At 40.0% G+C, this 15,846-nt stretch overlaps 2 protein-coding genes across 3 annotated transcripts; both read right to left on the reverse strand.

Annotated features, from left to right (window-relative positions):
• Positions 1-7,764: 7,764 nt before the first annotated feature.
• On the reverse strand, positions 7,765-9,689 carry LOC108995247 (UDP-glycosyltransferase 90A1-like). Its single transcript, XM_018970774.2, has one exon. It carries the CDS (start codon positions 9,446-9,448, stop codon positions 8,033-8,035), a length of 1,416 nt encoding a protein of 471 aa, XP_018826319.2. The 5' UTR covers positions 9,449-9,689; the 3' UTR covers positions 7,765-8,032.
• A 3,289-nt stretch (positions 9,690-12,978) lies between these two features.
• Positions 12,979-14,232, reverse strand: LOC108992779 (RING-H2 finger protein ATL74-like). Of its 2 annotated transcripts, none has more exons than XM_035695535.1 (2): positions 13,370-14,232; positions 12,979-13,103 (listed from the first exon to the last, which is right to left on the reverse strand). In XM_035695535.1, exons 1-2 carry the CDS (start codon positions 14,034-14,036, stop codon positions 13,093-13,095), a joined length of 678 nt encoding a protein of 225 aa, XP_035551428.1. In that variant the 5' UTR covers positions 14,037-14,232; the 3' UTR covers positions 12,979-13,092. The 2 variants fall into 2 exon arrangements, with proteins under 2 accessions (XP_035551428.1, XP_018822968.2); XM_018967423.2 differs by having other exon boundaries at positions 13,071-13,145.
• Between the last annotated feature and the right edge of the window lie 1,614 nt (positions 14,233-15,846).

Raw genomic sequence — 15,846 nt, forward strand, 5'->3', positions numbered from 1 at the left:
AGAATATGTACATGATACGTATAAAATTAATAGCTTTACAATTTAATGTATTATATCAAAAGTCTATGTAAATTTATGTGTTTATTTCTATAAAATCTCGTTGTAACTAAAATATTTTCCTTATTGTTATTATTATTTTATGATTGATATAAAAAAAAAATATTACCACGTTAATTATATATACAAGTTTTACGCTTGAAATGTAACGATTTAACATTATTTTTTTATTTTTTATTTATCATTTTTTAAAACCTAATTACCTAGCTCCTTTGCCGGCCTCAGCCACCTTTCTCTGTCTATCTCACAATCTTAAAATGTCAAAACTTTTCACTTTTGAAAAGGTGTTGATCAATTTCATACACTCTTAAGATTATATATGTACTTAGGTCGGAAAAAGAAACATTAAAAAATAAAGCATTGATAAAGTGTGCATGCTAGCTTCATTAATTATCATTGAATTGAAACAAAAGAGATCAGAAAAGTGTTAATGGAAGTGAAAGGCTCGCGCGTGTGATTTTAGGTTGATCAGATCGTAAATCATCATGCAAAGTGGATCTAGGAATTTTCGTGGGTTTAGATACTATTTATAATAATTTATTATATATATATATATAACGAGCTACACCTATAAAAAGATTATATAAAAATAATTTTATAAATTGACGTATAGTTTCATGTGATCCGTAATATTTACTTTACAATCAAAATAATTTTACAATCTGACAAATTATATTAAACCACATAAATTTGTAGAATTACTTTTATATAATCACTATGTAGCTAAAGTATTTCTTTATAAAGAAATAAAATCTTGCAATTACATATAACACCATACTCTTAAAACTAAAATTCATTATATATATAATTGATATATTTTGTATTTAAAAAATGCAATTTATTTGATGATATTAATTCAGGAAATAAAACCAAAAGATCGCAGTACGTACGTTAATTGTGTATGGAAAAACATTTTCAAGACAGTATTTTTCGTTTTCCAGCCTCAACCAAAAGCGAACTCAACTTGTTGGAGCAAGAAATACTCTCCGTGATCTGTAAGCTGCCTCTCTCTCGCCTTTTCAATGGCTTTGGAAAACATTGATCAGTGCACTTTAGGGCTTATGGTTTTGATCTTTTATATATATATATATATATCGAGTGCGCATTTTTTTCTAAGCAAAGTCATGATTTTTTTTTTGTCACAATTTGCAGGTTCTGTGAGTTTGTATAATGAAGAAGGATCCCAAAACGGACGACGAAGATCCAGAGGTCGATTTGTTCGACGAAGAAGGTGATATCGAAGAATTCGAGATCAATGAAGGTATTTTTTTTTTTTCTATCAAAACTCATTAATCAAATTAGTGCGATATATATGATCTATAATCTATCCTCCATTTTAGAACCCTAGTTTTCTTTAACCTTTTGTTTTGTGTTCTTGGACGTGGCTATTAGAGCTTTTTTGCATATGTCCATTCTATTTAAACTCAATGTCCACGTTGGATTAACCATTCACTATCTATATAATAATAAAATATTATTAAATTAATAATTTTTTTATTTAATTTATTTGTATCATATTTTATAATTCTACCAATTTAATATTAATAATAATTATATTCTGATTAAATTAATATTAAAAAAATCATATTTTCAAAAGTTATTTAATGCTAATAACTAAAAATTAAGATTAAACTTATCTAAATTTCTATATAAATTTCTTATTCACTAATCAAATATCTAGCAACATACCCATTTCAACGTTAATAAAAAATCTGCACCTACATAAACATCTACAAGTGGTTAGAGTGAGGAATTACTATTTTAATGTTTGGTAAATCAATTGTGGTTCTCCATCTTTGGCCAACCACTGTAGTAGAAATCCAAATTGTTTTATAGATGTTCAATCCAATGTGGAGTATTTTTGACACAGATTATCTAAATTTTAGTCATCCTTCAACTTTGGTCAAGCCAATGAGAATGCTCTAGATGCTAGTTAGCTAGAACCGGCCCGTATGTATTAACTGTCTTAGTACCATGCATATTTTTTCATGACCATGAAGATGCAAATTAGTGAGTATTTATCTTGCAATTATCTCTTTCTTCCGGAAATTATCTTGCTATGAATTAATGTTAAATCCTAGACATGATAAGTATGTGTGTGTGTGTGTGTGTGTGTGTGTGTGTGTGTGTGTGTGTGTGTTAGTAGGGGTAAGACACTAGGGCCCAAAGGCCAGGCCTAGCCCACTTGGATTAAAAGTTAGGGGATAAGAGGAGGGGACAAGAAGAGTTAGGAGTCATGAGAGTGTGGGGGCTGTCGAGAGGTAACATGGGTGCAAGAGGGTCAGGAGATAATGTGGGTGCAAGGGGCTGTCAGGGGGCGTGGTCAAACATGCAAAACGGGCTTGGCCTTATCACTACAGGGACGCACGCAGGAAAAGAAATAAAATAAATAGGAGGGTCTAGATGACTTCCGGGGGAGCTTCTTCTTCTTCTTCAATTTTCTTCCTTTACTTCTCCTTGATACTCATAACAGGGAGCTCCATAGACCGATTTTTCTCCGGTAAATGTATCCAAAACCACCATTGTACAATAAAATATGAGAGACTATGAGACTATAAACAAGAATATTATAGTAAATTTCTCCTCCCCAAACGCCCGTGGAGGTAGGCATTATGCCGAATCACGTAAACCCATATGTTCATCTATTTTATTTCTCTGCACTTATATTTTCCATTCACCACCATGGACGTACGCATCGCCATTGTACAACAGCACCGAAACACTGCTGAGTACTCCAAACAACACCAAACGAGACTCAAGTCACCCAACGGGCCGAGAATGACTATTTCTCCATTTCCAGCCTGTTGTGCGATTTTTACTACATCAACAGCGGTGCCGTCTATGGGATCTGATTTTCTCTTTTCGTCGGAGGTGGGAGAAGGACAATTTCTCGGTAAACTGAATAAATCATCGGATAATTGGACAACACCCTCCCAAATGAGTATTATCAACTTTCTTAACTTTTACATTTATAGAAAATGGACAGACAGTGAAGAGCGCACTATCTGAGTCGCTCATCTTCCGATTCTAGGAGTTTAATTTATGCACAACACTCAAAACACTCTACTCAATATGTGGGCACCCGGGATTGTGAACAGTACACGGTGGCAGTGCACAGTGCCATTCACGTCCACTGTGCATGCATGTACAGTTGACTATGCATGCACATCCGCCCATGCATGTCATGCAGAATGCCATGCACGGGAGGGCAACGTCAGGCACCTAAGGGTGCCACGGCCTAGGTGCAGTGCCAGCAGCCACCACAATGACCGCTGGCACCATCTGCCTCCACTGGGCAAGTCGCCAACCGCTCACTCCCTCCTCGGCATGGTCCCGTACGGACCTTATCCCACCGTGCTTGGGGCCAAAGCACAGCCCAGCAATGTCGCAGATGGAAGGGGTGCCGACAGAGACCCCGTGGTCCGCCGATGGTGTCCCTGACACTCACTGCTAGCTGGTGGTGGCCAACGAGCATGGCAGCATTACTGGCGGTCACCACGTGAACCGCCGGCATTCTCTGGCTCAGCTGCTACAAACAGGGGGTCATTGGCTACCCATCCCGTGTGCACCCCACTGTGTACACGGGATACCAACCCACCTCATCCATGACGCGATGGAAGTAGGGCAAAGTCAGCCACCTCGAGGCCCGTCAGAGTCATCTACCAAGACCAGTATGGTCCTCGACCACCACGGCTGGCCCACAAGCGCTTGGGCCACTGCTCGAATGCCACTCAGTTGAGCACTCCCCTCGGATCACCTACCCAGTAGCAAGACCCCCACGGACGCCACCATACAGGGCTCGGAAACCTCTCACAACTTAGACTCGGCGAGCTCAACCCCCCTCTAGGTCACCCTTCTTGGTGGCCAATTCCGCTGCACAATGCTCAAGTTACACCACATGGGGCCCTCCCTTGCTCACGGCCTTCCACGGCCACCTCAGCTCGAGCAACACCTCCATCAGCTAGGGATCAATTCTCCTGCTGCTCGGGAGTCACAGCTAGAACTCGTTTCGCTCGGGCCACTTGCTCGGTAGCCCATATGCTCGAGACCGACCATCACGTGGCTCGAGAGTCACCATTGCAGCCCTTCAGCTCGGAGGCCCGTTAGCTCTGGACTAATCCTCACGCTACTTGGGAGTCACAACCGGAACTCGTTCTGCTCTGGAGCCACCTTCTCAGTAACCCATTTGCTCGGGACCGACCATCACAAGGCTTGAGAGTCACCATTGCAACCCACCTACATGGAAGCAAGTTCACTCAGGAGTCAACATCGGAACCACCCGCTCGGCAGCCCACCTGCATGGGAGCAACTCAGCTTGGCAATCACCTACCTAGCAATCACCTGCTCGGCAATCAACTCAACTCAGCAGCCAACCTTGCCAACTCGAAAAAACTGGTGCTCAGAAGTCATAAGCTCAGAAGCAACCTCACCAGCTCGGGAACCTGCTTCTCAGAAGTCATTAGCTCAGGGACAACCTACCCAATTGTCACGAATCGAGAGCCAACCCACTAGCTAGGGAAACTGCTGCTGGGAAGTCACCAGCTCGAAGACAACTTCTCAGCTCGGGAACCTCCGCTCTACATCTCTTCCGCTTAGATAGACAATTTCTCAACTTGTAAAACATAGCGCGGGACTCTCCTTCATGCATTGCAAAGTCTTCGCTTGCTCGAAATCACCTGCTCGGGGATCTACATAGGAAAGCATTTGTCGCTCGTGGAATTCATCGTTCGATACAGGACGGTGGTTGAGACTCTCCGGTTTGTTGCTCTCAAAATTTTTGTGAATTCATTTTTACTAGCAAAACTACTCCCTATAGCGCGGAACGTCGGTCGAGCAATTCAGCATGGACGAGCACTCCCATTCAACAAGCCGAGTTCCTAGACTCGCCAAGAAGTCAAGTCCCTAGACTCTTTGCGGGGTAAGGCCAAGTCTCTAGACTTGGTGTCGACCTCCCGTCCATCAAAGTCGAGTCCCTACACTCACAAGAAGTCAGGTCCCTCAACTCGCTACGGGGTAAGGCCAAGTCCCTAGACTCGCCGACCCCCCGTCCAACAAAGCCAAGTTCTTATACTCCCAAGAAGTTGGGTCCCTCGACCCGCATCTGGATAAGGCCAAGTCTTTAGACTTGGCGTCAACCCCTCGTCCAACAAAGCCGAGTCCCTATACTCGCAAGAAGTCGGGTCCCTAGACCCGCTGCGTGGTAAGGCCAAGTCTCTAGACTTGGTATCGACCCTCCGTCCAACAAAGCCGAGTCTCTAGACTAGCCAACGAAGTCGAGTCCCTAGACTCACGCCAAGTGTCGCGCTCGAGCCATAACCATTGCGAGTGGGTTACCTCCGGGAACGAGCCTTCAGAGTTAACAAACTTCTGAGCTGCACAACCGCTTTACATGGGTTACTTTCGGGAACAAGCTGACAGGCTCAACAACCGCCTAAAGTGGACCCAGGGGGTCGACAGGCCCTCTAACTGTTTTGCGTGGGTTACTTCACACAAACTCAAACACTAACAACAAAACAAAGGCATCAAGCGAACATACACTTTACGAATAACAACAAACATCCGAGCTCCGAGCTCCGAGCTCCGAGCTCGCCCCATACACGGTCGAGCCAGCCTCTCGGCTCATCTGAACTTTGCGCTCACACCTTATGCAATTGAGCCAACCCCCCACCACATCCGAGCTCCACTCTCATACGCAATCGTTTACACCCACCGCCTAAACTCACTTCTAGGGACATTTAATACTTAACACAAGCGTATTATTTTGTTTTTTTGTTGACGACTCTATGCTTTATATTTTACCTTAAAGATTCTTAAGGACCTTGTTGGACAAGTTGCCCTTAAGAATTGCAGGGTACTGTGAGGGGGGTAAAACATTAGGGCCCAAAGGCCAGGCCTAACCCACCTGAATCAGAAGCTAGAGGACAAGATGAGTCATGAGTCATGGGGGTGTGGGGGCTGTCGAGAGGTAACGTGGGTGCAATGGGGTCAGGAGGTAATGTGAGTGCAGGGGCTGTCAAGAGGGCACGGTCAGACACGCAAATTGTGCTTGGCCTTATCACTGCAGGGATGCACGTGGGAAAAGAAACCAAATAAATAGGAGGGTCTAGACGACTCTCTGGGGGAGGTTCTTCTTCTTCTTCTTCAATTTTCTTCCTCTTCGACTTTTCTTTGAAAGTCAGAACAATGAGCTCCAGTGACCGATTTTTTTCCAGTAAATATATCTAAAGCTACATTTGTACAGTGGAGAATGAGAGACCATGAGAGACTAATAAGCATATTATAGTAGATTTCTCCTCTCTAAACGCTCGTGGACGTAAGCATTATGCTGAATCACATGAACTCATGTGTTCATCTCTTTTATTTCTCTGCATTTATATTTTCCATTCACCACTATTGATATATGCATCGCCACCATACAGCCACACCATAACAATATTGAGGGCTCTAAACAATATCAAATGGGGTCCAAGTTGCCCCAATGGGCTTGAAAGGATTATTTCTCTAATTCTGACCTCTTGTGCACTTTTTGCGGCGTCAACAATATATATATACAGCATTGTACATATCTGAAATTTTCGGTATTCATCATGCACCCTTGATGATTTGTGGAAAGTGCGTAGGGTTGTTTTAAATTCATGATTTTTTTTTTTTTTTCATTTTGATAAAAAGTCAGCTTTCATTCACAAATGAAAATACCATGACGTAAATATTACAATTTACATGTCAACATCCAATAATACTCTATTCGAAACAAATTGTTTTGTATCATCAATCATCATGGCATGTCTTGGTAGCGAGTGAGCATGTGGGTTATATTATTATTATTATTATTAATTGTAAGTACCTTCTCTTTCCTTACAATCAACAGATCAAATTTCTTTTTTATTATTAATTGTGATCATGTGGGTTATATTATTATTATTATTATGACCAAAATAATTGAGTGAAACGGCATAATAGTACTTGGCCTTGCTTATAATATTACATTATAATTAATTAGATCAGTACGTACCGGCCGTCTCATTCAATATTTACAGATAGATCAGTGATCTAGATCGAGAGGCATCATTGATTGGAAGTAGAACATTGCATAGGCCACATCATGTATAGCTACCATATATAAATATATATATAATTCGAGCTATTGTTGGAATATAAAAAACCATATCAATAAATTGAAAAGGAAATTCCGAGAAGTCAAATAATGGACTTTATCAATTATTGTATCTCAAGTTGTATAAATAGAATGCTTTGTATACGTTTAAAAGCATCAAGTCATATATTTTTACCATGGTCTAATGAGAAGAAGTAAAGCTTTCTCTTCCATATTCTCTGTTTTTTATTTTCCTTCCATATCTTCAGTTTCTCAATTTTCATTTTTCAGCAATTTTACAGCAATAGTCAAGATAATGGATGACTGACTTTATTTTTAGATTCGAGATCGATAAATGCTGCTTCTCATACCCACGCCGCACGTTATTATGATTTGATATTTTTATTATTTTATTTAAATATATATATTTACATATTAATATATTTATTTAAATAAATAAATAAAAATAATAAATTACATATTAGTGTGACCTAGACGATGATAAATGCAATTTGCAACAAATCACATATTGGTGTTTAAACATATAATTAATGAAAAAAATGTTTAAAAACAAAAAAAAGACAAGTGCAATATGTATTAAGCAATACACAAAGTAGGCAAATTGAAGGGTATAGTAGCACTACCTCTTTTTTTTTTATTATCAAAATATCCTTCAACGATCTTATATATTCATGATCCAGTACTACTCGAAGAAGGCATTACCCTTATAAAGGGTTACAAACTCAATGGATATAAAAAAAACCTTCCACATCTATCACCAATCGTAATTAGGAGCAAAAGCAAGCTAAGATGAACATCATGAAATAAAAACGGCCTTCAGTTTCTGAATTATACAGCTAGCCAGCTCTCGTCTCCGTCTTCCTACTGCATGCATGTGATCTCATCAATGAGCAAATCCAAAGTCCTCCAGGACGATCCACCTTCCTCCACAGCCTTCTTGGCCGTTTCTGCAAGTTCCTTCACCTCCTTCCTCACCCCTTTCCCCATCTCTCCCTCCATCAACTGCCTCACCGTTTTCTCTAACCCCTCACTCTTCACAAACCCTCTCGCTGACCCATCACAGGTCTCAACCCTCAATCCGGCCTTTATTTCCTCCGTCACCATTCTTGCATTAAGATGTTGCTCTGCCATCATGGGCCATGCAAGGATTGGCACCCCAGCACATATGCTCTCCAAAACAGAATTCCACCCACAGTGGCTGAGAAACCCCTGGACACACTCGTGCATCAAAATCTCCTTTTGGTCAACCCAGTCTCTCACTACAATTCCTCTATCTTTCACTCTCTCTTCAAAACCATCCGAGAATATCTCTGACTTGATCTTTCTTATCACCCACAGGAAATTCACTTTGGATTCTTCCAACCCAATTTCTATTTCTTTGAGTTGTGCAGGCGAAATCTCCACCTGAGACCCGAAGGCTACGTACAGAACTGGTTTCCCCTGGTCAAGTTTCTCGTCCAGCCATTGCACCCATGTGGGCTTCTTGTCAGGTTCCGGTTGAGCCTTTGGTAGCTCAGCCAGGCAAAGAGGCCCCACGGACCATGACTTAGGTGAACAGTTAAGGTTCGAATAATCAGCAAACACAGGCTCAAGCTCATAGAAGCTGTTGACTATAATACCATGGCAATTCGTTGCCGATAGCATAGTGACCTTCATTGTAAACTCAAGTTCCAGACCAATGGGCTCCCTGAATTGCCGTTCGAAGTCATTTTTAGTGACTTTGACCCACGGAAAAGTTGTCACAGTTACCAACTCATCGTCTGACTGGGGTCCAGATAGAAGCCGATCCATCTTTACAGCTCTGGCAACGGTCGTAGCGTAATAACACATGCCACTGAATATAAACCGTGGGATGTTGAACCTGGAGGCAGGCTCTGCAGTCCACCAGAGGAACCAATCACTGACCATGAAGCTGACACGGGGAAGAGTCTCGAGCGCTCGTTCGAAGTCGGGCTGCATGAACCTGGTGGAGAGTGCAAATGAATGGAAGAGGGACATTGAGGGAAGTTTGTCGGTGCTCTCGGTGCCAGCAGGGATATCATCATGTCTGGGAACGTTCTGAGGGAAGGGGAGAGTGACAATGGAGGCAGAACTGTTCGAGAGAAACTGAACGATGAAGGGACGGTTGGCTGGGGTGGTGAAGATGGTGACGGCGAGACGGCGACGGAGTAGGAGGTGGGCAAGGTGGAGGATTGGAATGGTATGACCTTTGGACATGAAAGGAAAGAGAACCACGTGGAGAGGTTCTGCATCATCAGAAGGCCGGTTGAAACTCATGATTAATTTATTCTTCTTCTTCTTTCACACAGCTTTTATGGCTCGCAATTGTCCGTCTCCCTGGTTAGATGTAGCTGCGCTTGGTCTAATTGTTTTCTAGAGTCAAGAGTAGTAGCTAGTACTACTTACTATGTGTTGGCCGGAGTAGACACTTCGTTCGCGTACACTTTTTTTTTACTATTTCACTATTTTTATAAATTATTTAGATATTTTTTAAAAATAAAAAAATTACATATTTATTTAAAAATACTTATTTAATCATTAAATAAAAAAAATTTAAAAAAATGTCGATGAGCACTTTCTAGTTTCTATGAGAAAAACATCTCCCTTTGACAAAAAGGCTAACCAACTCAAAATCAGACACCCCGGCCCCCACGTACCTACAAAGGTGGCATGGCAGTGTAAACAAGTACTAATGACAACAAAGTACTATGGCTATAAATTCTCTAGCCCTGCTGGGAACCGTCCGATTTCTATCTCAAATATTAATTTGTAAGCAAATCATGCATGCTAAACCACACAATTCCCTGGCGGCCAGTACGTACATGTCTCCAGAAATGGACGTGGGGTCACTGGGGTGCATGGTTGCTAGGGATCTCTTTATCTTGCCCCAACCATTTTCCGCCACTCATTTAGCACCCAATTCTTCTAAGTACAAGCAAAGCTGCGTATCAATAGTGTACCCAAAGGTGACAGGCAAGCAGCAGGGGTAATTAGGTAATTATTGAAAGTAAAAAAACAAAAGCAATTAAAACAAAAGAAAGAAGAATCCAGCGTCTCCTAGTTTGGTTTTCTGACAATAGTCTCAGTACGAAGGAGCAGTCCGTATACTGTTGTGTGTTTTGGTGCTCCCAATTTCCCCCCATTTTTCAAAAGGGAAATGCTTGGGTCCCCCGAATTCGGGAACCAAAGTGTGTGTCGAATGTTTTTTTTTTTTTTTTTTATTGAATGATTAAAAAAATATTTTTTAATAATATTATAATTTTTTTTATTTTCTTAAAAAATATTTATAATAATTAAAAAAATACATAAAAAAAAATAAAAAAACAAAAAAATTAAAAAACCTATTCGAGACACAAAATAGATCCCGAATTCGGGACTATAGCAGTGCCCTTTTCAAAAAAATCCAAAGCATTGCTTCTTAATTAATCGGTTTACACTTCCAATAAAGCTAAAACAATAAATGGTTCAGTAGTACACCCTCCTCCATTACACTCGAATCAGAAATCATACCAATTTAATGCTCACGAATCACGCTCCATAACATTGATTGAATAAGCATTTTTTCCACTAAAATCACTACTTTTCTCTTTCACTCTTTAGCTCTATTTCTGGGATTTCTTGGGTGTCTATGGTCTCACGTTGCTCACACATTTCTTGATGTTATCAGATTTTATGTGTTTTTTTTTTTATAATTTACTATGGGGGAGAAGTCATTAGTGTTTTTGCTGCTTCGAGCTCGCTACAGTTAATGGGTTTTCATCAGATCTTGTTTCTTTGCGAAAAGAATGTGATTTGAAGTTGATCTAAACTTTAATATTAGTGTTTTGTTGTTTTAGTACTGCATCGTTGTGTTTATTTTGAGGAGATGGATCTCCATTTCGAAGGGTTTACGCTTGCCAGATTCTGGCGTCAAATGGTTTCGATAGATGCAACAGATTTTCGACCAAGGTCTTAGGGGGTTCTGTTAGATTTTGATTGTACCATCTCACATTGGGTCAATGAATCGTTCAGGATAGAATGATGTTTTTTTTCCTGAGAAAATCATTATGTCTACAGAGTTACTAGTGGTGCTTTTTGGGATTCTAATTTGTGATTTAGAGGAAACAATCTAGTTAGTACTCTAAGCACCAGAAAAGCTTATCAGCAAAGCATCGATAGTGGAACATGAATTTCTTTAAAGTCAAAAAATTCAGCAAGGCTCACAAACCAGGCACAAAAAAAGATTTAGAGGATAAGCTGGTGCCCCAGCCCGAGGAATCAGAGATTGAGAATGGTGGTAATGATTTGAGTAAGTCTACTACTGCTGATCCTGCTGCTGAAGCTGAGAATGATAATGATGATTTTATTACGAATGAGGTGAAGAGGAGGTTGAAAGAACTGAGAAGAAACAGCTTCATGGTGTTGATTCTTGAAGAAGAGTCATGTGCTGAAGAGGAAGAGGAAGAGAACGAGAATCGACATTATTGAAGTGAAGAGAAATAGAGAAAAGAGAGAGTCTTATCGTTTCGGCGAGAATAGAGGAGCCTTCAAGTTTCTGTGATGGGCGAGAATGGAGGAAAAGGTGGGGATGGAGGAGAATTTGTGATGGACAAAACGGTGCCTTGCACCTGCGTTTTTTCCCTTCATTTTTGCAATTCGATACAAACTTCTAATTTCCAGCCCCAAACGACTAAAATGAAACACACCGTTTCATTAAATGTATTACATGTCAGCACTTTTGTGCACATGGGTGTGCAAACCGCTTGCTTTTAGACTTTTACTTTAGCACCTATGTAAAATATGAGAGTAATGGTAAGTAGAGAAACTAATGGTGGGATAAAACAGAGTCGACCTACATCCACAATACAAGGCCGGGATGGTTGATTTCATCTCCATGTACGGGTCACTATACAACAAAACTGCTTATTTATAATCAATTATTTCTTATAAAAATGATTATTTTTTATTAAAATAAATCTATTTTAATAATAAATAATTATTTTCATCGCAAACAATCTGTCAAAAATTTTCTTTTTCTTCTTCTTCTTCTTCTTTTTTTTTTTTTTTTTTTTTTTTTTTTTTTTTTTTTTTTTTTTTTTGTGGGTGATAAATGCTACGCCTAGAGACGCCATCGGCCATTCTCATCGCAACAATACCAGGCCAGGACGACTGTATTATTGCTATTACACATAATCAAAAGCAGATCCATCGTGGTCATCTAGGTCACGTGATCATGACAGCCATTACTGATCACATCTAAAGCCCACTTATCTTGTCAAAGTGCGTGAATGTGATATATATGAGAGGCTTTCGAAAATCTTTTGTATCCAACCAGCCCTTACATTCTTTGGATCCAATCTGTTGTTTCAAAACAAAACTTTTTTATTCTGTATGGGCCGAGATTAGAGCAGCCCAGTTCGAATATAGAAGAAGCCTAATCCAGAATAAGGACTCTCTCAAGGGCCGAGGCCCATCAATAGACTTGAAAGTATGAGGACAAATGCCACAAATCCCATTGAGGATATTAGGTTCGTTAGGATATTTAGGTCCTATTTGAATTGTAAACTTATCTTAATTCATCTCGTCTCATCGTTATAATTTTTTTAAATTTTTATACAAAATATAATAATTAATTTAACTTTTTTAAATCTTGAAATAAAAATAATATTTTATTTTATTATTTATAAACCATCTCAATTCATCTCAACTAATTTCTGAATTTAAAAGAGACCTTAATATCTCGTAATAATTTATAAATAGTATTTAATTAAGTAGTCTGAGAATATGTTAAAACAGTTGTATTCTTAAACAAGATCATAGTCTATTGAAAGGAGGAACACGAACGGGAAGAAGGTTGATCTCTTTCTTTTCTTCTCTTCTCTTCTCTTCTCCCCAATTCCACCTCCTCCTTCCTTCCATTCATTCACCTTTACGGTTCATCTTTAGCCACGGCCTGTATCAAGCATCGGAGTCTTCTAAGGACCAAACAGAAAATCTACCATGCAATCAAAGAGTACTTTTAAGTTGGACTTATATGCTTAATTATAATAGATAGAGAAAATTTAAAGTTCTAAAAAAAATAACACAAATTTAACAATTAATCCTTCCAAGTTCTATAATAGTACAGATCACTTCAACTATTCAAGCTGCTATCTCATATATGATCGGGTTGCAAAGGTGAAGGAGATCGAGAGGGATTAGAACTCAGCTGACCCCTACCTATATTTGCAGCTTGGTTCTCTCCTGATTCAGTCCCAGCATTATCCAACTGGCTGCTTCCCACTGTCTTGTTTTCTCCGAGTATTTCTGTGCCAATGTCACTATGACGGTCACTTTCTATTCTCAGGCTCTCGCTTAACTCAATCCTAATATCACTGAGGTGACTACTTCCTGTTGTTTGGCTCCCTCTCAACTCAATACTGAGATCGCTGAAACATCTACTTTCTTCACCTGAAACAGAACCGCCCTTCCAAGAGTCAGCACAGGTTCTACAAATTGGACAGATGGGCGTTTTCATAAGCCATGCGTCCACGCACTGGGCATGGAAACTGTGCTTGCATATCGGCAACAACCTGCACTTTTCACCCATCTTGAAATTCTCCAAGCAAACTGCACAATCCACAGGGCTACTTGTCACATCTTCGGCTATGTAATCATAGCAAGGAAGTTTGTTTATGTCGTCCCGGGACATGCTTGTGCAGCTTCCATTGCTGCTCCTCTCAACCACATGAGTTCCTTCGGGGAATCCTCTACTAAACGCCCTCCCAACAATGCAAACATGGATTAGAACCAGGAGCACTACACCCCCAAAAAGCAGTATCACAGATAGGACGATTGCCATTACCAGAATCCGGGTTGAAACACCAAAATGATCATTACTCACCATATTCTTTCTGAATACATCTCTCAAAATTCATTTCAGAAACCCAGCATGCGCATCGAGGTTAATTCGCCAACTATATATCTTTCTTCAAAATTAGCTATCGAAAACCATTACCAACTTTGTATCTTCTTTTCTTGAAACGAAGAAGTACTCAAGCCATCATATCTTGGCATAACTCAGAAGAAACTCACAACCTTATTAAAAGGCGGCTAAAAACACAAAGCAGCAGGTGGAGTTGTTATGTCTTTATAAAGAAGACACAAGTAGCTGACCTATAACAATGTATTTGGTATAATAAGATGTTTAATTAATTTTTATGTATCATTGGCTAATCTCTATTATAGGGTGGGTAGGAATATTATATATATATATATATATGAGTTGTACTACACCCAAGTCGTACACCTTACATACCACTTAAAAATATGTGATTTTATCATTTTATCTTTATATTTTATTCACATATTATACAAGAGTGTGTGACTTATATTTAAAATTTATATATATGTATATCAGAAATTCTATGGGCAACCGGGGTGCGTCCCCGGCGCGGCCCCGCGTCTGACGTGGCCCATGCCGCGTCAGCAGGTTTTAATAACAGAAATAATTGGTTTTTAAAACAATTAAATTAAAATGTTATTAGTTTTTAAAATAATTGGTTTCATACCCGATTCGTCCCGCATCTCTCCCTCGGTTTCAGAAAGTAAACATCATTTTCTTCTTCGTCCCGAGCTTCATCTTCGCGTTTTCTCCACCCCTCCCGAGTTTCATTGTTGCGTTGGCTTCACCCCTCCCGAGCTTCATCTTCGAGTCGATCCACGAAGCAAACCGTCGTTTTCCCTCCGGCTCGATTGATTTCTCATCCCCATCGAAACCCCCATCTCGCCGTCTTCGTCTTCTCCCTATCGAAACCCCCATCTCACCGCCCGAAGCCTTCTCCCCATCGAAACCCCCATCTCGCCGTCTTCGTCTTCTCCCCATCGAAACCCCCAATCTCGCCGCCCGAAGCCCCTTCGTCTTCTCCACGAACACACGAATACCCATAGCAGTACTGGTTCCATCCCACGAAGGCCCTTCGTCTTCTATACTCCCCCACAACACCCACGAAGCCCCTTCGTCTTCTCCACGGAATCCCCTCCAGATTCTCCACCCAGATCTGAAATCCACTTTCGTATTCTGTTCGTATAAGGTAACCTAATTATTTCAGGTTTTTGAATCTTTATTATTTGTGTTAACTTTTTATGTGACCTGCAATGCTAGTATATGTATGGTTTTGATCTTGATTATGTTATGTATTTTGTAGAATTTGGATAATTTGGCTTAGGAGCTATCATATGCTTTATATATCATGTTAAAATTTCTGTAGTTGGCTATATAGAATTTTTTATGTTAAAAGATGATCGAGAGCCCCCAATGATGATAACCTTCGGACATTCTATAATTTATTTATTTCGACCATGATTTTAGAATGAGTTGTTGGAACATCCACGTAAATGCCATATGATTTGTAATATGCTGCTCAAATATGGTGCATCCAGTCTTACAATGTTCAATGCCTCTCAAATATGTTTTTAATCTCCGAAACATATTTGAGAGGCATTGAATGTCGTCATCATCAATGTCGTCTCTAGTAGACTGGTAACGAATCTCTAGTAGACTGGTAGAGACAAAGAGTTGAACCACTTACAGAGATTAGGAAAAGAGCATTGCCGAGATTATGATGGTTCATTTTTTACATGTAGTAGTACCATATTAGGCAGTGCAAAGATTACTTGATTTATGTCTGGGAAATGAAATGTCCCAAACAAAACCC

This window comes from Juglans regia, chromosome 1, assembly GCF_001411555.2.
Source record: "Juglans regia cultivar Chandler chromosome 1, Walnut 2.0, whole genome shotgun sequence".
Lineage (NCBI taxonomy): Eukaryota > Viridiplantae > Streptophyta > Magnoliopsida > Fagales > Juglandaceae > Juglans > Juglans regia.

Bases quoted from the DNA above. Each gene is read 5' to 3' on its own strand.
- LOC108995247 (XM_018970774.2), bottom strand. From the start codon at position 9,448: ATGAGTTTCAACCGGCCTTCTGATGATGCAGAACCTCTCCACGTGGTT.
- LOC108992779 (XM_018967423.2), bottom strand. From the start codon at position 14,036: ATGGTGAGTAATGATCATTTTGGTGTTTCAACCCGGATTCTGGTAATG. The intron at 13,146-13,369 runs GTAGGGGTCAGC...ATTGCATGGTAG, and splicing joins GAACCAAGCTGCAAATATAG to ATTTTCTGTTTGGTCCTTAG.